At 35.9% G+C, this 27,757-nt stretch overlaps 1 protein-coding gene across 1 annotated transcript in view; it reads left to right on the top strand.

Moving 5' to 3' along the window:
• UBE2K (ubiquitin conjugating enzyme E2 K) overlaps positions 1 to 27,757 on the top strand; it is a 74,166-nt gene that overhangs the window by 26,400 nt on the left and 20,009 nt on the right. Inside the window, exons 2-4 of the mRNA XM_079697441.1 lie at positions 15,867 to 15,960; positions 20,143 to 20,201; positions 25,690 to 25,772. Coding sequence (XP_079553567.1) covers positions 15,867 to 15,960; positions 20,143 to 20,201; positions 25,690 to 25,772 — 236 coding nt within the window. The remainder of the gene's footprint in view (positions 1 to 15,866; positions 15,961 to 20,142; positions 20,202 to 25,689; positions 25,773 to 27,757) is intronic.

Raw genomic sequence — 27,757 nt, forward strand, 5'->3', positions numbered from 1 at the left:
CAGATATTCTTTATCAAGTTGAGAGAGTTCCACTCTATTCCTGACTTACTGAGAGTTTTTTTTTTTTTTTTTTTTTGCGGTACGCGGGCCTCTCACTGTTGTGGCCTCTCCCGTTGCGGAGCACAGGCTCCGGACGCGCAGGCTCAGCGGCCATGGCTCGCGGGCCCAGCCGCTCTGCGGCATGTGGGATCTTCCCGGACCGGGGCATGAACCCGTGTCCCCTGCATCGGCAGGCGGACTCTCAACCACTGCGCCACCAGGGAAGCCCTTACTGAGAGTTTTTATTGTGAATGAGTTAGATTTCATCAGATGGTTTTCCTGCACCTTTTGATATGATCATGTGGTTTTGTTTTTTAGCCTGTTGATTGGTTGGATTACACTAATTGATTTTTGAATGTTGAACCAGCCTTGTATATACCTGGGATTAAATCCCACTTGGTGGGGATATATGTATACATATAGCTGATTCACTTTGTTATACAGCAGAAACTAACACATTGTAAAGCAATTATACTCCAATAAAGATGTTAAAAAAAAATCCCAGTTGGTTTTGGTGTATAATTATTTTTATATGTTGTTAGAATCTGTTTGCTAATATTTCACTGACGATTTTTGCATCCCTGTTCATGAGAGATATTGGTCTGTAGTTTTCCTTTCATCTGTGTTTGTCTCCTTTTAGTGTTAGGGTAATGCTGGCCTCACAGAATGAATTAGGAAGTACTCCTTTTGCAACTATTCTGTGAAAGAGATTGTAGGGAATTTCTTCCATAAATGTTTGGTAGAATTCATCTTTGACACCATCTGGGGCTGGTGCTTTTTGTTTTGGAAAGTTATTAATTATTCAACTTCCTTAATAAATGTAGTCCTTATTCAGAGTGTCTATTTGTTTTTGTTTTGACAGTGTGTCTTTCAGAGAATCAATCCACTACATCTAGGTTATCAAATTTGTGAGCATAATCATTCACAGTACTCTTTTATTCCTTTGTGGGATTAGTAGAGATGGCCTCTTTCATTTCTGATGTTTAGTAATTTGTGTCTTGTCTCTTTTTTTTTGTTGTTGTTAACCTGTCTAGAGGCCCATCAATTTACTTGATTATTTCGGAGGACCAGCTTTTGGTTTGGTTGATTTTCCTTTGTGTTTTCAATTTCATTGATTTCTGCTCTAATTTTTATTTTTTTAGGCCGCACTGTGCGGCATGTGGGATCTTAGTTCCCCAACCAGGGATCGAACCTGTGCCGCCTGCATTGGGAGCATGGAGTCTTAACCACTGGACTGCCAGGGAAGTCCCTCTGCTCTAATTTTTAAATTAATTTTTCTTTTGCTTCCTTTGTATTTAATTTTTTCTTTTTCTAGTTCCGTAAGGTAGAACCTTAGATTATTGGTTTTTTCTTCTTTTCTAATACATGTCTTCAGTGTGAATTTTGCTCTAAGCACTATACTTCACTAAATCCCACAAATTCTGTTAAGTTGCATTTCTGTTTTCAAAGTTGGAAATGTTTAAAAATTTCTCTTAATATGTGTTATTTCACTCGTGTTATTTAGAACTGTGTTGTTTAGTATTTTGAGGTTTTCCTGTTATCTTTCTGTCATTGATTTCTAGTTTAACTCCATTGTGGTCTGAAAGCATGCTTTATATGATTTCTGTTCTTCTGAATTTGTAAGATGTGTTTTGTGGCCCCAAATATGGTTTACCTGGTAAATATTCTGTGTGACCTTGAGAAGAATGTATATCTTGCTGTTGGATGAAATAGTCTATGGTTATCAATTAGATCCAGTTTGATTGTTGGTGCTGATTAGTTTAGCTGTGTCCTTACTGTCTTTCTGCCTGTGGATCTGTCAAATACTGGCAGAGGAGTGTTGTAGTCTTTGGCTATAATACTGGACGCATCTAACTCTCTTTGTAGTTCTATTGCTTTTGCCTCATGTATTTTGAAACTCTGTTGTTATGCCCCTACAGTTTAAGTTTTTTTTTTTTTTTTTTGCGGTATGCGGGCTTCTCACTGCTGTGGCCTCTCCCGTTGCGGAGCACAGGCTCCAGACGCGCAGGCCCAGCGGCCATGGCTCACGGGCCCAGCCGCTCCGCGGCACGTGGGATCCTCCCGGACCGGGGCACGAACCCACGTCCCCTGCATCGGCAGGCGGACTCTCAACCACTGCGCCACCAGGGAAGCCCCAGTTTAAGTTTTTTGTTGTTGTTTTTGTTTTGTGTTTTTGGCCATGCCGAGTGGCTTGCGGGATCTTAGTTCCCCATCGAAGTCCCCAGGGAAGCCCCCAGTTTAAGTATTTTTAATGTCTTCTTGGATAATTGACCTGTTTATCATTATGTGATGTCCCTCTTTATTCCTGGTAATTTTCCTCGCTGTGAAATCTGCTTTGTCTGAAATTAAAATGACTACAATTTTCTTTTGTAAAAAAAAAATTATTTATCTATTTATTTTTTGGCTGCATTGGGTCTTAGTTGTGGCACACGGGATCTTTATTGCGGTATGTGGGATCTAACGTTGCGGCTCATGGGCTCTTCATTGTGGCACACGGGCTTCTCTCTAGTTGTGGTGAGTGGGCTCCAGAAAGCATGGGCTCAGTACTTGCAGCGCACAGGCTTAGTTGCCCCAAGGCGTGTGGCATCTTAGTTCCCCGACCAGGGATCGAACCACGTCCCCTGCATTGGAAGGCAGATTCTTTACCACTGGACCACCAGGGAAATCCCCACTACAACTTTCTTTGGATTAGTATATTTTTCTCCATCCCTTTACTTTTTTTTTCAAAATTGTGATGTTGTAAAATATGCATAAAAGTCACCATCTTAACCATTCACGTTGCCGTGAATCCACTCTCCAGAATATTTTCATCTTGCAAAACTGAAAGTCTATACCCAGTGAACAATAACTCCCTTTTCCCTCTACCCCCAGCTTCTGGTAACTGCCATTTTACTTTCTGACTCCGTAAGTAGAATCATAAAATATCTTTTTGTGACTGACTTATTTCACTTAGCATAATGTCCTCAAGGTGCATCTATGTTGTAACGTGTCAGATTTCCTTCCTTTTTAAGGCTGAATAATCCATTGTATGTGTACACCACACTTTGTTTATTTATTCATCTGCCAATAGGCACTTGGGTTCTTCCACCTTTTGGCTTTTTTGAATAATGCCATCATGAACATGAGTGTGCATATTATCTTATTTGAGACCCTGCTGCAGTTCTTTTGCGTATGTACCCAGAAGTGGAATTGTTGGATCACATGGTAATTCTGTTTTAAATTTGTGTGTGTGTATGTGTGTGTGTGTGTGTTTTCAATTTTTTGATGAACCATACTGTTTTCCATTGTGGGCACACCATTTTATATTCCCACCAGTAGTGCACAGAGTTCCAGTTTCTTCACATCCTTGCCAACACTTGTTATTTCCAGTTTTTTTGATAGTGGCCATCTCAGTGGATGCAAGGTGGTATCTCATTGTAGTTTTGATTTGCATTTTCCTAATGATAGTTGCATAGTGATATTGAGCATCTTTTTATGCACTTGATGGCCATTTGTATATCTTGTGGAGAATGTCTATTCAAGTACTTTGCCATTAAAATTTTTTTTAATGGTTTCCCTATTATTTATTTTTTTAAATATTCATTCATTCATTATTTATTTATTTATTGGCTGCATCGGGTCTTAGTTGGGGTGCATGGGCTCTTCATTGCAGTCTTAGTTGCAGCTTTTCTCTAGTTGTGGCACGTGGGCTCCAGTGCGCATAGGTTCTGTAGTTGCGGCATGCAGGCTGTCTAGTTGCGGCATGCAGGCTTAGTTGCCCTGCAGCATGTGGGATCTTAGTTCCTTGACCAGGGATCGAACTGGTGTCCCTGAATTGCAAGACGGATTCTTAACCAGTGGACCACCAGGGAAGTCCCACTTTGCCATTTTTAAATTAGGTTGTTTTTTGTTGTTGAGTTTAAGAGCTCTATATATTTTGGATATTAACCACTTGTCATTTATATGATTTGCAAATATTTTCTCCTATTCCATAGGTTGCCTTTTCACTCTGTTGATTGTATGGTTTGATACACAGAAGTTTTTCATTTTGATGTAGTCCGTTTTATTTTTACTTTTGTTGCCTGTGTTTTTGGTGTTGTATTTAAAGTGGTTTTTTAATAGACAACATGAAGTTGAATCTTTTTTTTATCTACTTCAACAGTATATTTTAATTATTTAGACAATTGACATGTAAGATCATAATTGATAGTTGGATTAATGCCTACCATATTTTTTAAATGGTTTTCTGTTTATTGCCCTTGTTCTTTGTCTTCCACTCTTTTCTGCCTTATCTTGTTTTTAATTGATCATTTTATATGATTCTAGTTTTTTTCTTCTCTTAAAGTAGCAGTTGTGCTTTTTAAAAAAAAAAAAAACTTTACCCTTGAATTGCCATACACACTTACTTAAAAGTGCTCTTCCAGGAATTCCCTGGTGGTCCAGTGGTTAGGACTCTGCACTTCCACTGACAGGGGTCCTGGGTTCGATCCCTGGTTGGGGAACTAAGATCTTGCAAACTGTGTAGTACAGTCAAAAAAAAAAAAAATGCTCTTCCAGATAACACTACATTACTTTATGGGTAGTGCATATTTTATTTCATCTTCATTTATTCCTTCCCTAATGCTGTTCCTTTCTTTAAATACATTCAAAGTGTCTGATGGATATCATTATCCTTCTTTCTAAAGAATTTCTTTTAACATTTCTTGCAAGGCAGGTCTGCTGGCAACAGATTCCCTTAATTTTTGTTTATCTGAAAAGTCTTTATTGTTGATTTCTGAGGGATAATTCCATTGGATATAGAAATCTAGGTTGGTGGGGCTTTTTTTTTTTTTTTAACATTTTAAATGTATCACTCTATTCTCCTCTAGCTTCCATGAATCCGAAGAGAAGTCTAATGTAACTCTTATCATAGCTCCTGTATAGGCAAGATGTTTTTTTTCCTCTGGCTTCTTTCAAGATGTTTTCTTTGTTCTGATTTTCTTCGGTTTGAATATGGTATGCTTAGGTATAGATTTTGGTTTGAACTCTGAGCTTCCTGCATCTGTGATTTGGTATCTGTCATTAATTTAGGGAAATTCTAAGTTATTGCTTCAAATATTTCTTGTTTTCTTCTCCTTCTGGTATTCCCATTACTCATATGTTACACTTTTTGGATATTCTGTTGTCTTTTTCATGTGTTTTTCCTTTGCATTTCAGTTTTGGAAGTTTCTATTGACACTTCTTCTAGCTCACTGATTCTTTCTCCACATTTATGTACTAATTGAGTCCATCAAAAGCATTTTTTTTTTTTTTCCTTAGACAATCATGTTTAATTACCTCACAACTGAAGCTGCCTTTGGGGCCAAGGGACAGGAAGGAGGCAGCGAACCCAACACTGGAGCTGCACTCTAATCCTAGGTTTATTCAACACAATTCTTTCCTCTACACATCACAGTACAAAGACAATATTATCTAAAATGCTACAAAGTTACAAAACTCAAAACAGAAAATGTATAGTAGTGACTGTACAATAAAAGCCAAAAAAGCAATGTACATGTTGCCAAAGTAACCTGCACGACCACCATGAATACCAACACAACGGGGGGTTCTGTGATGACCCGACAGAGCTGGCTCTCAACTTACCAGTTTCAGAGAGAAAGGGAGACGTGGGTTTGTCTGTGTGTGTGTGTGCGCACGCACATGAGGACATGTGAAAAGAACCATTTTGGGTATTTGGCCCTAGAGGTCAGAAGAGGACTCGAGCAGGGGAGCAGGGCCAGGCTAACAGGAATGGCAGCTGTGTAAAAGCACACCCTTTCCTGTGGGACCCTGCAGGCCAACAGGTTAGGGCACGACCAGCCCACCAGATGGGCCCCCCATCATCTGTGGAATGGGAAACATGCTCCCAGGCTGGGGCTGTACCACCACCTGGAGCCCCCTGCTCATCCCTGCTGGCTTTGCCACTAAACTGACCCTCAGGAACTAGAAATGTGGAAGAAAAGCATTTTTTTTTTCTGTTACAATCTTTTTGATTTCTAGCATTTCCTTCTGATTCTTTCTTAGAGAGTCCATCTCTCTGCTTACATTACCCATGTGTTTTGGATGTTGTCAACTCTTTCTGTTACAGCACTTAGCATATTAGTCATAGTTTTAAATTTCCAGTCTAATTCCAACATTTCTGCCATATCTGAGTCTGGTTCTGATGCTTACTCTGCCTCTTTAAACTGTGATTTTTGTCTTTTAGTATGCCTTGTAATTTTTTTCTTGAAAGCCAGGCATAATGTACTAGAAAAGGAACTATATAAGTAGGTCTTTAGTGTTAGCTTTTATGTTTATCTGGCTAGGGTTTAGGCTGTGTTTACTATTTGCAGTAGCTATAGGTGTCAGGCTAGAGGGGGCTGGAGGGTATTGCCCCTCTCTCAGGTTGGTTAGATCTGTTAAAACCCCAATTGATGTTATGCTCTGGTGAAATAGTTTGCAGGCAGGCCTTCTTAAGAAGAATCAAGTACTCTGGGCTTATTTCTAAATAAGAGAAATGGCTACTTTCTCCCTTCCCTTGCCAGAAGCATGAGGGGATTTTTCTCTGATCTTCATGGTGAAAACCTTGTAGGAATCCTGGAGGTAAAAATTTACAAAAGTGGTAGGGCCCCCTGGGAGTTTTTCACTCTCAAATTTATCCCCACTGTGCCTCCCAGCAATGTCAATTACAATTTAGGTTTTCATACTCTGGTAGTGGTTCAAGCAGAGATGCTTGTGAGCTTTTGTTCTGGTTTGATTCTCTTTTTCTGCCCGTTTGTCTCTCCAGTTATGGGGGATGTGGTTGACCCTGTGACTTCAAGTCTCTGATGGATCTAAGAAGAGTAGTTGATTTTCAGTTTGGACAGTCATTTATTCTTCTCATTTCGGATTTCACCCATTCTACCCCATTCCATCTTCTTCATTACATTATCTGCCATCCTTATTTTTAACATCTAACTCTACCATAGCTGTGTCATGAGCATTTAAACATACTGTTTAATGGCTATGTTATAAAGAAACCCCACCTTCTGCCCTCTTTCTTCATCCAAACTACTGCTTTGTTTCTCACTTCCCCCTTTATAGCCAACATTTGGAGGAGTTCTCTCTAATCATGCTCTCCATTTCCTCACCTTTCGTGACTATCCAATTAATAGTGGGTGCTTTTATCTTTTCACTTTGCAAAGACCTCCCTGCTGCTCACCCTTTTTAAAGTGTTTCAACAAAAGTTACATGTGTATGTGTTTAAAATAATTTTCAAACAGCACCATGGTGTCCCATTTACCTCAGATCCGTAGTTCTTCATTTTCCTACCCTCAGGGATCCACCATTGCCAATTTCTTGTATGTGTTTTCGGAAGTTTGTGTGTGTGCACATTCAGGGCTTTCACTGTGAAGAAGATAATTTTTGCTTATTTTTTCTTTGTGCAGTCTTAATAGTAATATATGTAAAGTCTAAAGTCTCTTTGAGTTAAGTGTAAAATAAAAATTCTAAATGGTAAATATTGTGTCATAGTGTAAATGGTGGTGTGTATTTCTTACTGGGCAGACACTGGGACATCCTATATTTGATGGTATCTTAAGAGTCGGTGAAATAGAATGTATATGCCTTGGCTTCTGCATCATCTTTGGAACCAGGCTTTGCTGATTATTAGCTGTGTGTGATCTCTTTGTGTCTTAGTTCCTTATTGGTAAACACATAAAATTGTTGTGAGTGTTAAATGAATTATTACATATAAGTCAGTTAGGATACAGCTTATATGGTGTATTAGTTATTATTATTAATCTCTCAGCAACATTAGCTACTCTTTTTTTTTAAATAAATTTATTTATTTACTTTTGGCTGCGTTGGGTCTTCGTTGCTGCGTGCGGGCTTTCTCAAGTTGTGGCAAGCAGGGGCTGCTCTTCATTGCGATTCACGGGCTTCTCATTGTGGTGGCTTCTCTTGTTGCGGAGCACAGGCTCTAGGTGCGCAGGCTTCAGTAGTTGTAGTGTGTGGGCTCAGTAGTTGTGGCTTGTGGGCTCTAGAGTGCAGGCTCAGTAGTTGTGGTGCGCGGGCTTCAGTAGTTGTGGTGTGCGGGCTCAGTAGTTGTGGCTTGTGGACTCTAGAGTGCAGGCTCAGTAGTTGTGGCACACGGGCTTAGTTGCTCTGTGGCATGTGGGATCTTCCCGGATCAGGGCTTGAACCCGTGTCCCCTGCACTGGCAGGCGGATTTTTAACCACTGCACCACCAGGGAAGCCCTAACTACTCTTCTTTTTGAAACATTTTTCTTTCTTTGGTGCCAGTGATAACAGACTATCCTGGATTTTTCTCTTACTCACCATATCTTCAGCCGAGCTCACTCCTGAACTCTAGACCTGAGTTTTCAACTGTCTACTTGCCCTTTTGGATTTTCATAAATATCTTTTTTGAACATGTCCAAAGCTGAATTTTTGATTTTCCTTCTTCCCCAAACTCTGACCCCTCAATTTCCCATTTCCTTATCTTAGTTATTGTTTTACCATCCACCCGGTGGAAAATCAAAACCATAAGAGTGATCCTTGTTCCCTCCTTAGGATCATACAGTTTTAGTATGTAATAACTAAGTCCTATAAATTTTATCTCCTACCGGTCTTAATTCATCTGCTTCTCTTCATCTCAGTGTACTTTCTAATCACTCTCACTGGATTCCTAACCTTCTTCTCTGTATCTGCTTTAATCTCCCTCCAGGCATTTCCCTCCCACTGCAGCCAGGATGTTTTAAAAGACCCAAATCTGTTTGTTTTGTCACAACTTTTTTTTCTTATTGTTCTTCATGACCCTGCATAATCTGGCTCCTGCCTACTTTCCCTCCCTCATTTCTGCTCTTTTATTCTGTGTATTCTAGTCACATTGGTGGCTTTTCAGTTTCTAAACATGCCAAGTCCTTCCTTGCCTCTACTTTGCACAGGATGAACTTTCTGCCTGAAATGTTGTCATTGCCTAAGTTGAATCTTTTAAAGGTGCTTTCCTGAGGGAATCCTTTTCTTATCATGACTCATGGTATCCTATCCTTCATTTAAAAATTATATAATTTGTTGTTTAATACCTTAGAATGAAAACTCTATTTATGGGGATAAGGTAGGTTAGAGAACATTTCTGGTTGATGATTTTACCACCAGTACCTATTTGCCTTGCAAATGATGGGTACTTAATAAATATTCATGGAATTAGTAGGTTCAGAACTGTAATTATTCTGTATTCTAGATTGTGTGAATTGTGATGACAAAAGTCCAGAAAGTAAAATTTTAATGGCACACTGTTGCTGTAATTGGAGAGGCTATTATTTCCTGGTTCTTTGGAGCTACACTGTCCAGTACTGTACCCACTAGCTATGTGTGATTTTTTTTTTCCTTCAAGTTTTAAAAAAATTACTCTTTTAAAAAGTGTATTAGTCAGTGGTTTTTAGTATATTCACAAGGTTGTGCAGTTATTACAAGTATCTAATTCCAGAACATTCTCGTCACCCCCAAAAGAATCCCTGTACCTATTAACAGATCCTTCCTATTTTCCCCTCCTCCGTGAGAAACTGATATTTTACTTTCTGTTTCTGTGGATCTGCCTATCACATGTGGCTTTAGAACACTTGAAGTGTGGCCATTCCAAATTGAAAGGTGCTGTAATTGTAAGTTAGACACTGAATCTTGAAGACTTAGTATGATAAAATGTGAAGTATCTCAGAAATTTTAATTTTGATTACATGTTAAAATGATAATTTTTAATATATTGGAGGTAAATATTAAAATTTCTCCTGTTTCCTTTTACTCGTTTTAATGTGATTACTAGAAAAATTTAAAAATACATTTGTAGAACACTCCCTCACACCATACACAAAAATAAACTCAAAATGGCTTAAAAACTTAAAATATAAGACATGACACGATAAAACTCCTAGAAGAAAACATAGGCAAAACGTTCTCTGGCATAAATTGTACCAGTGTTTTCCTAGGTCAGTCTCCTAAGGCAATAGAATTAAAAGCAAAAATAAACAAATGGGACCTAACCAAACTTAAAAGCTTTTGCATAGCAAAGGAAACCATGAACAAAACGAAAAGACAGCCTATGGACTGGGAGAAGATATTTGCAAATGTTGTGACCAACAAGGGCTTAATTTCCAAAATATGCAAACGGCTCATACAGCTCAATAACAAAAAAAACCAAACAACCCAATAAAAAAATGGACAGAAAACCTAAATAGACATTTCTCTAAAGAAAACATACAGATGACCAGCGGGCACATGAAACAATGCTCAACGTCATTAATTATTAGAGAAGTGCACATCAAAACTACAATGAAGTATCACTTCACACCAGTCAGAATGGCCATCATTAAAAAATCTACAAATTTTAAATGCTGGAGGGAGTGTGGAGAAAAGGGAACCCTCCCATGTTATTGGTTGGACTGTAAATTGGTGCAGCTACTATGGAAAATAGTATGGAGGTTCCTTAAAAAACTAGAGTTGCCATACGATCCAGCAATCCCACTCCTGGGTGTATATCCAGATAAAACTATAATACAGAAAGATACATGCACCCCAGTGTTCATAGCAGCACTATTTACAATAGCCAAGACATAGGAGCAACCTTAATGTTCATCAGCAGATGAGTGGATAAAAAAGATGTGGTGTATATACATATACATATACATATACATATACATATACATATACATACATGATGGAATACTAGTCCGCCATATAAAGAATGAAATAATTCCATTTGCAGCAACATGGATAGACCTAGAGATTATACTAAATGAAGTAAGTCAGAGAAAGACAAATATCATATCACTTATATGTGGAACCTAAAGAAATGATACAAATGGGGAATTCCCTGGAGGTCCAGTGGTTAGGACTCAGTGCCTTCACTGAGGTGGCCCGGGTTCAAGCCCTGGTTGGGGAACTAAGATCCCGCAAGTTGCATGCGCCCCCCCCCCCAAAAAAAAGATGCAAATGAACTTATTTACAAAATAGAAACAGACTTAATAGAAAATAAACTTACGGTTACTAAAGGGGAAGGGGGTGTGGAAGGGATAAATTGGGAGTTTGGGATTAGCAGATACAAACTGCTATATATAAAATAGATAACAACATCGTACTGTTTAGCACAGGAAACTATATTAAATATCCTATAATAAACCATAATGGAACAGAATATGAAAAAGAATATATATGGGGGCTTCTATGGTGGTCCAGTGGCTAAGACTCTGCACTCCCAATGCAGGAGCCCTGGGTTTGGTCCCTGGTCAGGGAGCTAGATCACACATGCTGAACTAAAGATCCGGATTGCTGCAACTAAGACCCGACGCAGCCAAATAACTAAATAAATATTTTTTTAAAAAAGAATATATATGGGCTTCCCTGGTGGTGCAGCGGCTGAGAATCTGCCTGCTAATGCAGGGGACATGGGTTCGAGCCCTGGTCTGGGAGGATCCCACATGCCGCGGAGCAACTAGGCCCGTGAGCCACAACTACTGAGCCTGCGCGTCTGGAGCCTGTGCTCCACAACAAGAGAGGCCGCGATGAAGAGTGGCCCCCACTTGCCACAACTAGAGAAAACCCTTGCACAGAAACGAAGACCCAACACAGCAAAAATAAATAAATTTTAAAAAAAGAAAAGAAAAAGAGAAATGGTCATATAATTACCATTAAAAAAAAGCATATATATGTATAACTGAATCACTTTGCTGTATACCAGAAGCTAACCCAACATTGTAAATCAACTATATTTTAATTAAAAAAAATACAATCACTTATGAATAACTGGAAAAAAAAAGTACATTTGTGGCTTATGTTATATTTCTATTGGATAGCACTGGTCTAGAATTTGTTTTTTAGTAGGGACCACTAATGTGTCCCCATGGCCTCAGTTTCCCATTTTTCTTCTAGTCTGTTAGTTTCCATGTCAGCCCTGCTTTGGAAATGTGAATGTCCCACGTTTCAGGTTTTTAACTGCTTAGGAGGTGGAAATGTTTCTTCTTGGGCCCTAGAATAGTAGGGGAAACATAAGTCATTTATGTTAAATTATGAGAAAGTAATGGCAAGTGTTAAGCCTCATTTCCAACAAATGAGGAAGAATTGAATTTCACGTTTATTTACATGATAATAATGAGCAATGTTCCTGAATTTTGGTAGTAGTGATTTGACTAGGAAACAAATTAATAGTTTTTTTTAATAGCATATGAGAATTATCTATAACTTTAGGGGTCATTTAGAATTATATTTGCTTATCTGAAATTTGGATTTAAATTATATTTTAGAAAACTTTTTCCAGAATAAATAGAAGAGAGGCTAAAGTGATAAATTATTCCTTTAAAGTATAATATTTGCTTTATGTAGAAGTTTTCTGCTCCAACATCATTATCAAAAGTCAACATATTGAAGTGTTAAATGGCTACTATACGTTCAGCATTTACTATTTGGTAGGCATTAATACTGTATTCATTAAATTCCCCCATGAACTGTATGTGGTAGGTACTATTATAATTCCCAATTGACTGAGGATGAAACTGAGGTATGGAGTGGTTAGTTAACTTGCTCAAGGTCACATAGGTAGTACGTTTTAAACAGGTTAAACAACAGTAGCTTATACTTAGTGCTTTCTCAATAAAATCTATCAATTTTTAGTTTTTCCCAGGAGAATGTAAGCTCCAAGTGGGCAGGGACTTAGTTTTGTCACTTAGTTGTTTCACTGACAGTTGAGATTGCTTTCTGGCATGTAGTACATCCCAGGAATTATTTGAAAGAATTTTGTGATGATGATGATGTCAGTTCATCAAGAGACTTGGCCTTGAGAATCTACTAGAATTGCTTTAAATTTTGCACTGTTGCTTATTAGCAGTAATGTTCGTTTATCTACCACTTCCAAATTAACTTCAGCATTATGTACTGTTTGGCATACTTTATGCATGTTATATCTTAATAAAATATTTAATAAAAAATTGTTACTAGGAGCTGTAGCTTTTGTTCATCTCTTTTCCTTTTATGTGTTGGAAATGCATTGGAGCCACAAGGAAACGTAAGAAAAATCACGACTACCAGAGGTCCCACTGTGTGTTTAGATACGTTGGGAGAAGAAAGTATAGTAAAGCAACTTTCTAACTGTCCTTAGAAAAAATAGTATAGTAATAAAACAGTTCAAGGTTTCATCCAAAAGCCTCAGCCTCCCTGGTTGTTGCAGTCATTAAAATCAAAAACACATGATTTTATTTATTTTTAGAAATTAGTTTCCATTCTTAGTTTGGAAACAGACCTGTGAAATAAATTTTATAAAATAGGGCTTTGAAATCAAAGGTTTTTGTAGTTAATAGTGTTAGGAGAAGGGTAACTATGCTACTTCTATCTAGGAAATTTTCATTTAGTTCTGAGGTGTATTCTCATTTTACAATAATAAAATTGAGAGTTAGATGGTGACTTACCTGAATTAACATCACAAATAAGTGGCAGAACTGGGAATCACCTCACATCTGTCTCACTCCCAAGGCCATGATTTTTTAAAATACTGTCATTTTTCTGTTTTCCATTTTTTCCCCTTACGGTTCTTGAGTCTTAAAGTGGGATTTTAAGTTATTTTGTGTGGGCAGTGGAGTTGGAGTTTTGGATTGTGGAAATACTGGATGTTTGAATTAAAGTATGGATGTAATAAATGATAATTGTTGCGTGATGGAAAAATTATGCTGTGAAAAATCTGTCTTTAACTTTCCATTTTCTTTTTATCTTTGGTTATATGTGGATAAAAACCCTACTCTAGAACATAGAATACTTCTTTATAATGGGATTCATCATGGTGATTGTATTTTCTTGAGTTTTTTAGTAAATTTTTCATACACGAATAGTGTTCTTTCCCTAGAGTGAAAAAAAGACTCACTTTTCTCTGAATTACAATTTTGGGGGAATGAGGACAGAGGTAATCTTGTTTATTAATATTTGTTTACTTAGCATTTTACTAAACAAACAGTTGGGGGCAATCTAGAAGGCAGCTTTTCTAATTTGTTACTTCTTTCTACCCTTCCTCAAACTTCAGTGTAGTAAGTGTCCTTTAGTATCCTGCCATTTTAGGATTATTTACTTCTTTTGGGGAAGGGGATATTGTGGGAACCTTATAGAGAACTTTGAAAGCATTCACGATTTGCAAGATTTGGTTACTCTTGTTTCCCTTAGAAATCGTAGGGGAGAAAAATAGATGTCTGTAAGTTACACTTTGGGCTTCTTAAATTGCTCAGTGAACGAACGTCTGGTGCCTGTGATTTTCATTTTAACATTATTCATTCCTGTGCTTACTGGAAAAAGTATTTTACCATTACTAAAATTGTACATTTCATCCTCTTCTGAAAATACCAAGGATGATAATGATTTTTTTAGGGCACAGGAAGAAGTTCCCCATTATGCATATTTATAATTAAATTTAATTTGGGGTAAAATTATCTTCAGAAAAATATGAAATACTTTAATCCCAAATGTAGAAAAAGGTTATGAAATAAACCAGTACTAGTTAAAATTCATAAAGTAAGTTTTTTAATCCTATGTTATTATTAAAAGATAAGATAACTTAGGAGTCATGAGATCTTTAAAATTTGAGTTTTAAATTATGTATTTTTTCTGTACTTAACATTCGGTACTAAACTGTTTAGTACAGAGAAAGTGAAAATGATGGTGTCTTCTCCTGGGGGTGAGGGGAGGAAGTCAGGGACCTTAAAACAATAATTACTACACTGTTCCATCCAGTAAGCAAGTTTAAGAAGGTGGGTTCAAAAGCAAAAATTTACTTTTGAAATCTTGTGGGGCTTTCTTTCATAAGAGTACATGTGTCACTTAGATATAAAGTGTAAAGTACAAAATAAGTAGATGTAGATAAATATAAAAATCCTAACCAAAAAATGAAAGGAAAGCTTTGTATATTAAGGATTTATGTTTTAAAAAATTGAGAAAAGGGGAGGATCATTGTGTTTGGTGAATAGACCAGTAAGATACTGGGGTAGGTTACATAATGTAAGCGGAGAGCCTATTTGCAGGCAGGTACTTGTGAGCGTTAAAGTGAATCCCACTTGAGGGTTTCCTGAATCATGATCACTGTTTTCTATGAGAATGGATTGTTAAAGATTATTGAGAGATTGAAGTGATAATATTGATATGACAGTACTTTGAGAAGTGTAAAGTACAGGATAAGTAGATGTAGATAAATATAAAAATCTGTTTTGAGAAGTAAGTAATTGCCATTGAAGTAAACTAAGCAGAAAAACAGTTTGAGGAAGGAATTAGAAGATTCTATTGAGGCATTTAGGCTTTAGGAATTATTGTGGAAAGCGATATTAATTAGACAGTTAGAGCTTTCATCATCCTGGTTGATGGTGTAGTATTCCAGTTAACCTAAACATCTAGAAATTTAAGTGAGAGCTTATAGCCTAAATAGTTTTTAATGATCTTGAATTTTCTTTTTGGGCTAGAACCCATGTAGCCCGGGGGTATCGAATTGCAGAGTTCATCTACAGATGAGTAGAATTATCACTTTGGACCTAACACACATGAACTCAGCAAATATAAAATAAAGGTGTCTGCTAGTTTTCTCTAAACATTCCTGTAAAGTCAACCAGACATTGTACTATTGTTCAAAGTGGTGTTATGTCATTAAAAACATTGCAGTTAAAATTTGTTAGTATTTTTGTTTTAAATATTCAGTTTGGCTAATTACGTTCTAGAAAAGCAGACTATTATTTTTACTAGAGCAGATAAGCTTATGAAAGAGCGTGTTTCAAAATTTTTTATAGGTAATACTTTAAATAAAAATAGGCTTTTTTCTTGCTGATATAACTAACATTTATTTTCTGTTTATTTTTAAGACGAGCAAAAATCAAATTAAAGTAGATCTTGTAGATGAGAATTTTACAGAATTAAGAGGAGAAATAGCAGGACCTCCAGACACACCATATGAAGGCAAGTACTTTTTTCTGTATCAAAATATTGTGCGTATTAGAACTTGTCCGAAACATTAAATCAGAATAATCTCAAGCATTTATAAACTACGTGAAAGGTAACTTCATTTGGCTTAAGGATATATACAGCAGTTTTTAAATAATAAATTTAGATACTTATCTAGACTGATTTTTCTTACTGAATTTTAGCTAATTTTTTTCTTTTTCCAAAGAGCCAAGTTACAGGTTATATTATGTTAGAATCTAACAGTATAAAACATCTAGCATGTTAAGCCTTTAACTTATATGGACTCTCAGTTACCCTTCATATGGTATCTGTAAACAAACCTTGCCTTAAATTTCTGACTTATGTTAATTTTTAAAGAAAAACTTCTCTCCCCTGTTTGTCATTTAGCATGTAATTTACTCATGTCTTCATACAGGCTGTATTCCAAATATTTAATTTTCTTTATTCAGGAAAGCTTTGAGTGATCGTTTCAAGACATATAGAAAGGAGGCAGTTTTGCTGAACTCTGTTTACAAACTAAGTCTATAGCTACTTTAGACCATGGAATTGGGTGGTAAGATAGAGAAAGAAGCTTTATAGCTTTTTATTCCCTCATTAGGCAGATCCTCAGTAGTGAGTGTTACTGTAAATTTGGATTATATAGCATAACCAAGATTCTTGCATATAATAAGCATTCAAATATTTGTTTAAAGGAAATCATGTCACGGAATTTGTAGTAGTAGCACTTACTGAGTTCTTACTTGTTAGAGGTTTACGTGTATTTTCTCATTCAATCCTTATAACAAATCTTATGAGGTAAGTACGGTTATCACTGTTTCATAGATGAAGAAACTTAAGCTCAGGAAAGTTGAGTAACTTGGCTAAGACATCTAAGCAGCACAGCTGGGATTTGAGTCCTAATAGCCTTTGACTCCAAAGCCTGTGTTTCTAATCACTTTCTGCTCTTGAATAAATCAGGATTGATTGAATATTGGAAGTGGTGGTTATGTCTCCTTTGAATGTAGTGGTTCTACAATTCTGTAATGAACAGTTACCCAAAATTTTTCAGAAAAATTCAACGTTCTAGACTGTGTTTCTGTTTTCATTCAAAGTTTTAAAGACCCTAGAATGTCTTTAGCACATTCTACCAAATCTTAAATGACAAAATTTTATTTTCTGTTTTATAGTTCATATGAGCCATTTCTAGACTTATTTAATTTTGTATATTGTTTTGTGAGTGCCTCCTGTATGCCAGGCCTCATCTGGATGCTTTCATGGATGCTATTCATTTAGTCCTTTTGACAGTTGTTAGATGGAGAAGAGATCTTTAGTTATCTTATAAAAATCAAGTTCGTCCTTAATAGCAGATATTGTTTGTAATGATATACAAGCTTCTTCTTGAAGGTATACATTATAAATATTCTTGAATTACTTTTTAGGTTGTTTAGATGTGTTTTTGAAAGATAGTAGGGCTGTAGCATTATCACCATGGAGCTCTTCCAGTAAATTGATATTTATAAACAAGAGATCTCCTGATCTAGGCAGAATGTTTATTACCTTCTTAGCAACCCTTAATAAAGGTACATGAATTTTTAAAAAATTGGACAATACTTATTTGTAGGATGATTAAATTATAACTATACCACATTCATTAGTTAGAAACAAGTTTGGTCATTTTTAAGTGCTTATGTCTGCTGCTGCCACTAAATGAGACATTAATGTTTGATAAGATTAGTTTTAATATGCTTCTTGGGTATATATTTGAAGTAGATTAACTTAAATTGTATTCTTTTTATCATAAAACTATTGAAGTTGTTCATTTTGTTTAAGAAAAGCACATTCGAGGGCATAAACTTAGGTACTTTTTTTTGAAATACGAACAGGGGTAAAATATTTTGCTAATATTTATCTCAGGACTCTTGCTAAATTTTGAGGGATTTTTATTTTGAGGGTTTTTGTTGTTGTTGTTGTTGTTTTATCTCAATAGCCAGGGCAAAAGTTTACATGTGGAATGTTAAATTGTTAATAACATCATTAAGAAATCAGGTAGCTATTTTATGTAGTGTTAAAAGTAATCAGATTGAGTTAAAATGACCATATTGTACATGTTTTCTTCTTTTGCCTTAATGGCTCAGTGGCAAAGGAACAATTTAGTTCTTGAGGCTTTGTACCTAACAGTTGTTTTAAATTTAGGGAATCATTCTTGGTATTTTTTGAAAAATTCATCCCTTCCCCATTTAAAGATTATAAACGTGTAGTAGTAAAAGCTGTTCTTCAAGAAGTAAATGTTTTATAGTGAAAGCTGTTACGATAATAATACTGTAGTTATCATAAAGCTCCCTTAGTTGTGTTACTCTGATATTATATATCAAATAATGCTGTGGTTAATGCTGTATTGATTATATATTGAAGTTGTCAAATAATTCAAGACAGAGCATACCAATAGCACATGGAGTAGAAATAGGATTTGGGGAACTCTGGGGTCCAGCATTATTTATATAGTATTTCAGGGCTCTCACACTGCTCTTAAGAGATTGTTTTGGACATTCAAGAAGGAAAAACTTTATATGAAAGGTTATAGAGACAGTAATTTGGAATTTAATGAAAAAGTAAGATTCATAGGAAGGAAAAAGAAGAATGTACACATTACTCAGGTTAAATTTATTATACCTATATTTGAAGCTAGCATTTATAACTCTGAATATAAACAGTTATCTCTGTATACACAAAAATTTCTTGAGGTACTCTTCTCTTACCTGTCTTTTTTTGTTTCTTTTTTTTTTTACTTCTTTCCTTTATATTTCACTACTGCTGTATTCTATGTGCTTCAGGCATCTAGTTCAACTTGTGCATTAGTCAGTATGGGATTCTATTAAAAGGAATAAGCAAGAAAAGAAGAATTGGCACCAAAAGGGCTTGAAGAAAGTGGTACCAAGTGAATTGCTCTTTTGTTTTTTTCTTAGATCCACATTCATCTGTTCTAACAATGGAGAAAGTGGCAGGATATACTGAGAATTGAGTGTCGGAATTTTGAAGTCAGTAGAGTTCCTAGTGCACAATTACTGTTTTTGTTTTATTACGTTTTATTATGGAAAATTTCAGATATATACAGAAGGCAAAAACCTCCAGGCACTCATCAGCCAGCTTTAATAACTATCATTTCATGGCCAGTCTTTGATGTAATTCATCCCTTGATTATTTTGAAGCAAATCCAGGCATAGTTTCATATATAAATATTTCACTAGCACAGTTTTATTTGCTGTATTTTGGAATGATAAATATTCTTTGGTAATGGATCATAAAATCTTAGAATTGGAAGGTTCCGTAGAGTTAGGATTCAAATCCAGTCTGCAATCCAGTGCAAGATTCCCCCTTCAGAGTTTCCTGAGAAGGAGTTATCCTCCCCCTTTAATATCCTAGTTATGGGAAGCTAGATAAACTTAAAAAAAATTACTTACTTAGCTGCTAGTTGCTCAAGATAACTTCAGACCAATATGGAATGTTGCCTACTGTTTATATGTTACTGGTTAGAACAGTCTCTTTGTATACCCATTTACAGGAAGAGACTAGGTTTTTGTCTTTATTCCTGCCTCTTGTCTTACTGTTGAATTTTGTTTTTTAAATTTTAACAAGAAGTGTTGGCATTTAATTTAATGTCCCAGATTAAAACTTTGGGACATTTTTGCATTTGAGAGAACCAGCTAGAAGTAGATTTTTCAGTTTTTGGCATAATCTGTGTATCCTTTTTCTCTGTACCACCTATGCCTTTATACTTCCCTACCTTCTTTCTTTTTTTCTTCTATTCCTTTTTTCTTTCCATTTTTTCCTGTTATTTAGCAACTCTTCTCAGTGTGTACTAAAGGAAACAAAAGGAGATGGAACCTGTGCTACGTAATTGTTCCAGTGAAGCCTTTGTCATTGGATTGTCTGTGGATTTAATGTATTCATCCATCTCTCCAATTATTCACTGATAAACTAATACCAGTTGTTTAAAATGGGTATTCTGTATGCTTTAAATAACCTTTAATTTAAAAACTAGTGCTTTTGTTTATTTCCTTTTTGGGTTTCAGCTTTAAAATGAATCTGTTGTAATTGACTATAAAATAGTATATGTTTTGAAAAGTTCTATCACTATATCTGGCTTTACATATTGGAGGTGAGCAGCACTGTTAACTTTCTGTTTTCCCCATTTTTTAGGAGGAAGATATCAACTAGAGATTAAAATACCAGAAACATATCCATTTAATCCCCCTAAGGTATTGTAAGCCTATTTTTGTGCATGAACTATATTTCTTGGCTCGTTTAATTAATATGTACTTTAGTGTTTATTAAAATTACAATTTTTTTAGTTTACTGTGTAAATTTAGCATGGACAAGATGTCAGGTAATGACAGATGGTTTGCTTCTGGAATTGGAATGAAAAGTAAGCTTACTCAGAGGCAGCTAGTAATAGCTTTAGACAGGAATAGGATGTGTATCTGACAACGGCTTAAATTCTAGGTCTGGAAAAACTTATAGTGTTCCCAAATTTAGAGAATCCTTATCTAAGTCCTTATTTGCCTCAGAGAAGTATATTTTTTAGGGAAGAGAGTACTCTGAATTTATTCAACAATTATTTGAGTACTTTGTGCCAATATAGCAATACGTAAGACTTACACTGCTGTCCTTGCTTTCATGGAGCTCATGTTTTAGTGGGGGGAGAAAAATGAACAAATCATTGCAACTGTGATGAATGTTAAAAGAGGAAACAGAATAATCTAGGATTGTGTATAACAAGGGGAACTAACCTAAACTTATATTTTGACTGAATTGCTTCCTTTATGTCTTTACTTTTGCTGTCATCACCATTTTAGTTTAGGCATTCAGCTTTATTACTGCGCCTCTTTTACCTATTATTTAATCACCCTTTCATCTTTGCCGTACTATTCATTCTTTGCACTGCTGTTCTATAAATCTTCCTAAAGTGCAGTTTTGATCATGTTTCTTTTCTTTCCTTGTTAATAGTCTGAACTCCTTAGCTGGGCATTTAAAAGCTCCTGTAACCTGACCTTAGTCTTTTTTTCCATCCTAATCTTCTGCTGCCCTCACCCACAATATGAGTCTCTTTTTCTCCAGCCTAGATTATTTGCTGTTTGTAGGTTAATGCTTATTCTTTCACACTTTCCTGTCATTTTCACTTGAACCATTGTCCCTATCATTTAAAATTCTACTTTTCTTTTGAGGTCTAGGTAAAGTATCACTTTCTCCATTACGCTGTGCCTGTCAAAATGTTTCTCCCTCTACTCCCAATAGCATTTTACATAATTTATATAGTACCACCACAATTACAGTACCAATTAATGTATTGTATTATTTGGGGATATGTATCTTTCACTAGCTTTTGTGCTCCTGAGGTCAAAGACCCCATGGCTTAATACACCTTTGTATTTTCTATGGCTCCTGAAAGTATAGTGTCCCTTGAGCATATGATAGTAGTCACTCAGAAAATGTTCCAGAATTCATTCATTCAGCCTACTGGTTGTCCCCCATTTAAGAATAGACACAGCAGTGGAAGTTCCAGGGTGAAGTTGAGTCACCTACCAGTTTGAGGTGCCTGTTATTCTGTTGTTTATGTATATCTATTTTCTGATAAGCCTGGTTGATGTTTTTAAATTGTGGTAAAGTATACATAACATAAAATTTACTATTTTAACCATTTTTAAGTGTGCAGTCTAGTGGCACTAAGCACATTCACATTGTTTTGCGTGTATCACCACCATCCATTTCCAGAACATTTTCATCTTCCCTACTAAACAATAACTCCCTGGTATTCCACACTGGTAACCACTGTTACACTTTGTCTCTATGAATTTTTCCTACCCTAGGTACCTCATTTAAGTGGAATCATACGATTTTTGTCCTTCTGTACCTGGCTTATTTCACTTAGCATAATATCTTTAAGGTTCATCCATATTATAAGTTGTGTCAGAATGTCATTCCTTTTTAAGGCTTAATAGTATTCCCTTGTACATACCCACCACATTTTGTTTATCCCTTTAACCATCGATGGACATTTTGGTTGTTTCTACGTTTTAAGCCTGGTTGATTTTTTTTTTTTTTTTTTTTTTTGCCTTTTATAAAAGTTTGTGTTTGTTGTAGAAGTTTTTTAAAAAATAAATTTATTTATTTATTTTATTTTTGGCTGTGTTGGGTCTTTGTTGCTGTGCGTGGGCTTTCTCTAGTTGCAGCGAGCAGGGTTACCCTTCGTTGTGGTGCGTGGGCTTCCCACTGCGGTGGCTTCTCTTGTTGCAGAGCATGGACTCTAGGTGCACGGGCTTCAGTAGTTGTGGCTCACGGGCTCTAGAGCGCCGGCTCAGTAGTTGTGGTGCACGGGCTTAGTTGCTCCGCGGCATGTGGGATCTTCCTGGACCAGGGCTCGAACCCATGTCCCCTGCATTGGCAGGCGGATTCTTAACCACTGCACCACCAGGGAAACCCGCATACTTTATTTTTAAAGTAAGTTGTAATATTACTGAAAAACCCATTAAATTAGGAAAGCTCTAGCTCAGTGATTTGTCGAACTTACTATTGGAGATTAGGTTGTGAATTTTCCTCTTTTTCCTTTGTGTTGTAAGTACTTTTATATATGAAATTGAGTATAAATACCAATGTTAATAGCCTTCTATGAGTCTTCCCTTCTGCACATGCATATTTAAAATAAAATAGCATTTTCTTTTGTACGATAAGTTAGTTAAAGCAGGTTTAATATTGTAACTTCCTTGAGTTCCAAGCTTGAAACTGGAAATTCCTGATGGAAATAGAGCTCACGTCTACCATGAGGTGGAAGGTAAAATATTTGTTGAACTAAAGAGTGCATAAATATAGGCTGCATCCTGTGGGAGGAGATAAGGTTACTGATGATGGAGTACCAATATAAATAACTAAGAATCATCTCCTTCCTTTGTTTCAGTCTGGTAACACTGTGTACATAGTGTTAAGATTTTTGTTTCTAAATTCTTTGAGTGCTCCTCAAAGCTAATGAGTGTTGTCAAGTTATGCAGACAGTTGCTAGTATTAGTTTCATTTGTGAAAATAAGGAAACTTGAATTGTTATTCATATAAGTATTTTAGTACTGTAAACCATCCCATATTTGTTTTGTAATCATAGTCAAGTATGACTCAAGTAGGTCATAATAAATGTCTTTGTTACTTTTATACTTCATCCCTTCCAAGTTCTTTGTACATTTTTGTTGCTATAGGTTGGGGTTGGTAGTACTCTGGGAGAAAGTGATGAATACAATGGATATGAATTGAGCGTAGAATGATGGGGTATATGTGGTTACCATTGGTAATATTAAGAGTTGAGAAAGAAGTGAAAAATCTAAGAAAGGAGATAGTTGATGATAAAGAATGACAAAGAGAGGAATAGAAAAAAGAGTGTAAAACTACACAAAGAACTACTTACAGGACAGTTACTTACATCTGTACTGGTAGATAATGGAGTGGCCTCTTGAAAATTAATTTCTTTATTAGATTATCTGCAAATTCAAAGCTATTTATTTCTAACTGTAGATTGTAGTACAAAGAAATAGTTTAATAATTTCCTTGGTCCTGCATATAAGCATATTTGTTTTTCATGTAGAGTCTACAGAGAATCATGTATTGAAGATTCTTCTTTAAAAAGCAAGATACAATTCACACATCCTTAGATCATCTGCCTAAATTGTAAACCTTCTGACATCTTCAGTAGTAATTTAAAATTCTGTTTTCCTCGGGACTTCCCTGGTGGTCCGGTGGTTAAGACTGCATTTCCAGTGCAGGGGGCACAGTTCAATCCCTGGTCGGGGAACTGAGATGCCACATGCCATGTGGCGTCGCCAAAGTATTAAAACAAACAAACAAACCTATATATTATTGCACATTCATTCAGTGTGAAGCACTTTAGATACTTGGAATGCTCTACTAAGCAGGATAGACACCATGCATTTTAGAGAAGACCAGGCAAATAAGAAAGAGATGATAGAAGTGTGATCAAGTACTGTGACATAGGAAAGTACAGGGTGCTATGGGACAGGTCAGGAAGAAGTGATTATGGAATCTGAAACTTAAATGATAAGTAGGAGTTAGCCAGGAGAAGAGGATATTGAGGTGTGTTATTGAAAGAAGAAATGTATGAAGGCCCTGAGGCAAAAAAAAAAATTTTTTTTTAAAAATATGACTTGTTGAACACTTGTATTGAATGTAGGGTAGATGTGAGATTTGAGAGTGAGGCTAGAATCAGTTTAACAGTGTGGGCTTACATAAACGGAATGAGAAGTCGTTAAAGGGCCTTAAGTAGAATAGTGACATGAATCAGGTTTGTTTTCAAGGGCTCTCTGGTTTCAGTGTGGAGAATGGATTGGAGGGAAGAAAACTGAAGGCAGTAAAGTCAGTAAACTGTTCAGTAACCCAGGTGAAGAATGATAGTCTCCTTTAAAGACATGGTGTTCTGTGGATGGAAAGAAGTAGATATCATTGAAAGCAGTAAGGTTATTTTAAGAATTAAAAAGGATCAAGGAGTGGAAAGTCTCCATTAGTTTTAGGTGTTTTGAAGTCATTGGTGACTGGAAGTGCTTTTTCAGATGGCATGTAAGTTAGTGAGTGAATATGTGAGGAATTAAGAACAGATAGTATAGACAAGTCACAAGGAGAGAAGTGGAAGCATGATAAATCTTTTAGCTTCTTTTCATAAATAGCTTACATTTGGAGCATATAGTTTTTTTTGAATTTTATTTTATTTTTTTATATAGTGGGTTCTTATTAGTTATCCATTTTATACATATTAGTGTATAATGTCAATCCCAATCTCCCAATTCATCACAGAGCATATATTGATGAGTTAATTTTTGCAAGGTACTAGAACATAGCTTGGTTCATAGTAATTAATCTGTTAAATGTTAAAGGATTTTGACTTAGATGACTATCATATATATGTGTCAGATATAATCCTCCTCCTCCTCCTCCTCCTCCTCCTCCTATTCCTTCTCCAAAAGCTCATAAGTAAGAGCTGATGAAGTAGATTTCATTTCAAGGTGATGTGATAGAGTTAGCATTTTCACATTGTTGATTTCTTATTCTTTCATGCTTAAATAAGTACACTCAGAATCTGAAATTAGATTGTGTGAGTTTGTATCTTCTGTTGCAAACTACTTACTTGATATTGGGTAAATTTCTTAAACTCTAAGCCTCAGTGCCTGGCAAATAATAGTAGGCCTTTAAATATTTGTCAAAAAATTTTTAAATGTATTTAAGAAAAAAAGTGCTACAAAAAAATCAGGAGTAATCTTATAGTCACTTTCTACTTCTGTTCCCATGTACTGATATTGCTTACTTTTTCCTTCAAACCTACTCTACACCCTTCACTCCAGAAAAATTGCCATTTACTATCTATATTTTGATTTTCTTTACTACTTTATCTACCTGAATGGATCTTAGTCCATGTTAAATTTCTCATAGCATCTAACACTATGCTAGGTAATTTATAAACACCTAGTTAATTGTTGGGTTTCTTTGAGCATTTATTAAAAGGTTTAAAAAGAATGTATGTCATTGATAGCATTCGGCTCACTGAATGCTTTGTCTCCTACACCCTTCCCTTCACTTAGGCAAAATGATGTAAGTATGAGCGTTTTTTTTAGCTCGAGGATTTCATTTTCTTATAGTACTACTTAAACTATATATGTTTTACTTCTGTACTTTAAAACTCAAATGTGCTTTATATTCTAGGTCCGGTTTATCACTAAAATATGGCATCCTAATATTAGTTCCGTCACAGGGGCTATTTGTTTGGATATCCTGAAAGATCAATGGTAAGAAATTTTGAATTCACCTTCAACGCTCTCTCATATGAATTCTAAGACTGTTTAGAGTGTTAAATGTGTACTTGCCTCAAAACATAAGCATATATTATACTTTTATTTGGCAATAATTTTAAAACTAGATGAAGTCTCTTAAGTATATAAGAGAAAATATGTTACAGTTGAAATTGGAATCTATATTTAAATAGTGATTTATTAGGTAATGTCAGATGCTAGCTTTCCATCTTGAAAAATCTTGGATTTTATTTGTTGTTTTGGTAAATTTGATTTTTTGCTATCTCAGAAAGATACTTGTGAAAGACTAAAATAATTTAAGTATTGTAGTAATCAGCTCTGACTTGGATGGAATGTAGACAACAAAAATGTTAAAAGTTGTATTAATTGAGTGCGATTAAGGTTCTAAGATTCTAAGAAGTACCTTTGTAGGTGGTATCGTCATTTGTACAGTGCTTTCACATGTTTTGTCTGATTTTATCTTAGCAGTATAGTGTTTAACCACTAGGTTAAAATCGTGGCTCTGCCATTTACTCATTTTTGTGGTCTTGAGTAAATTACCTGGTCTTTTGCCTTCGTTTCCTTATTGGAAAAAATTGGGGGTTAATACCTATTTCATAGGGCTGTTGAGAAGAGTAAATGAGTTGTTTTATGTATTTCTCTTAGATTAGAGCCTGGCATATTCTAACAGTATGGATTGAACAACCAGGACAAGAGATATAAAAAGACATTGGGGTGGAAGAAAACAATAAGTTATGTGTTTGATTTGTTAAAAAAGGGAAAGAAATGAACCTGAATAAGCTGAAACAGGATGACAACATTTAGCATATGGGTCACTTGGTATATTTATTTATTTTATCCAATATTTAGTAATTGAAGAGTTGCTGGTTTTGTTTTGTTTTTCCATTCTAATAGCACACCTGAGTAAAGCCTCTCCCTCAGTAGATCATCTCTTGGGATCCAGTTTCTTGATCTGTATTCCATACTGTTAAACATTGACCATTGTGGACTAGACCTAACTTTATCTTCTGTCATTCTTTTGATTTGTGACTTTTCACAATTTATTGAATTTCTGTGGCTCCATGTTTTTATCTATAAAGTCATCTCGAAGACCCTTTATAGCTCTGTTGTTCAGTGATATTAATGAAAATTTGCCGTATTAGAGACATTGTCCTTTTTTTCACTTGGTTTCTAGCACATCAGTTCTTCTGTTCTCCCCTTCCTTTTCCCACTCCTAGACTTCTCAACTAGTTTCTCCCTCATCTCCTGGAGCTTTGTACCTGAGAATACCTCAGGGCTAAGTCTGCTTTTTTCCATCTATACTCATTTCCTTGGTGAGCTCATCTGATTTCATAACTTCACCGTTTATATACTAGCAACTCACATTTTCTGAACTCTAGACTCATGTCCTGCTGCCTGTTTAACATCTATACTTGAATATGTAATAGACATCTCAAACTTAAACATGTTGGAAACTGAACTATTTCCCCAGCCCAAAACTTACTTCTTCCCCATGTAAGTTTTGGCAGCTACATCCTTGCAGTTGCTAAGGCCAAAACTTCATCGTGATGCTTGTTTCTTCTTTCTCTGGTACCTTTATACCAGAGAAATCTGCAAATCCTGTTGTTGAAACCGCCAACATTTTAGCAGCAGTTCATTACTACTGCCTTGGTCCAAAGTTGCATTGCCTCTTGCCTGGACGGTTACAGTAGCCTGTCCTTCTGCTTCTGACTTTACTCAGGCTATTCTCAGCAGACGGAGTGAAACCTCCACCCCTTTGAAAGCAAAACTCCACACTAAAGTTTTCCACTGTCTTCTCTTTTTGCTCAGAGTTAAACCAGCAGTACTACCACTTCTGATTATCTTCCTATAAATAGTTGAAAGATTATGGTGTATATAGAGAACTTGAAATTTTGTATCAGAACACTTTTTATCAGCTATTCCCATTTCCTAAGGCAGGTCAAATAGCTGAATTTAGTCTT

The sequence above is a fragment of the Hyperoodon ampullatus genome (assembly GCF_949752795.1).
Source record: "Hyperoodon ampullatus genome assembly, chromosome: 1".
Taxonomy (NCBI): domain Eukaryota; kingdom Metazoa; phylum Chordata; class Mammalia; order Artiodactyla; family Ziphiidae; genus Hyperoodon; species Hyperoodon ampullatus.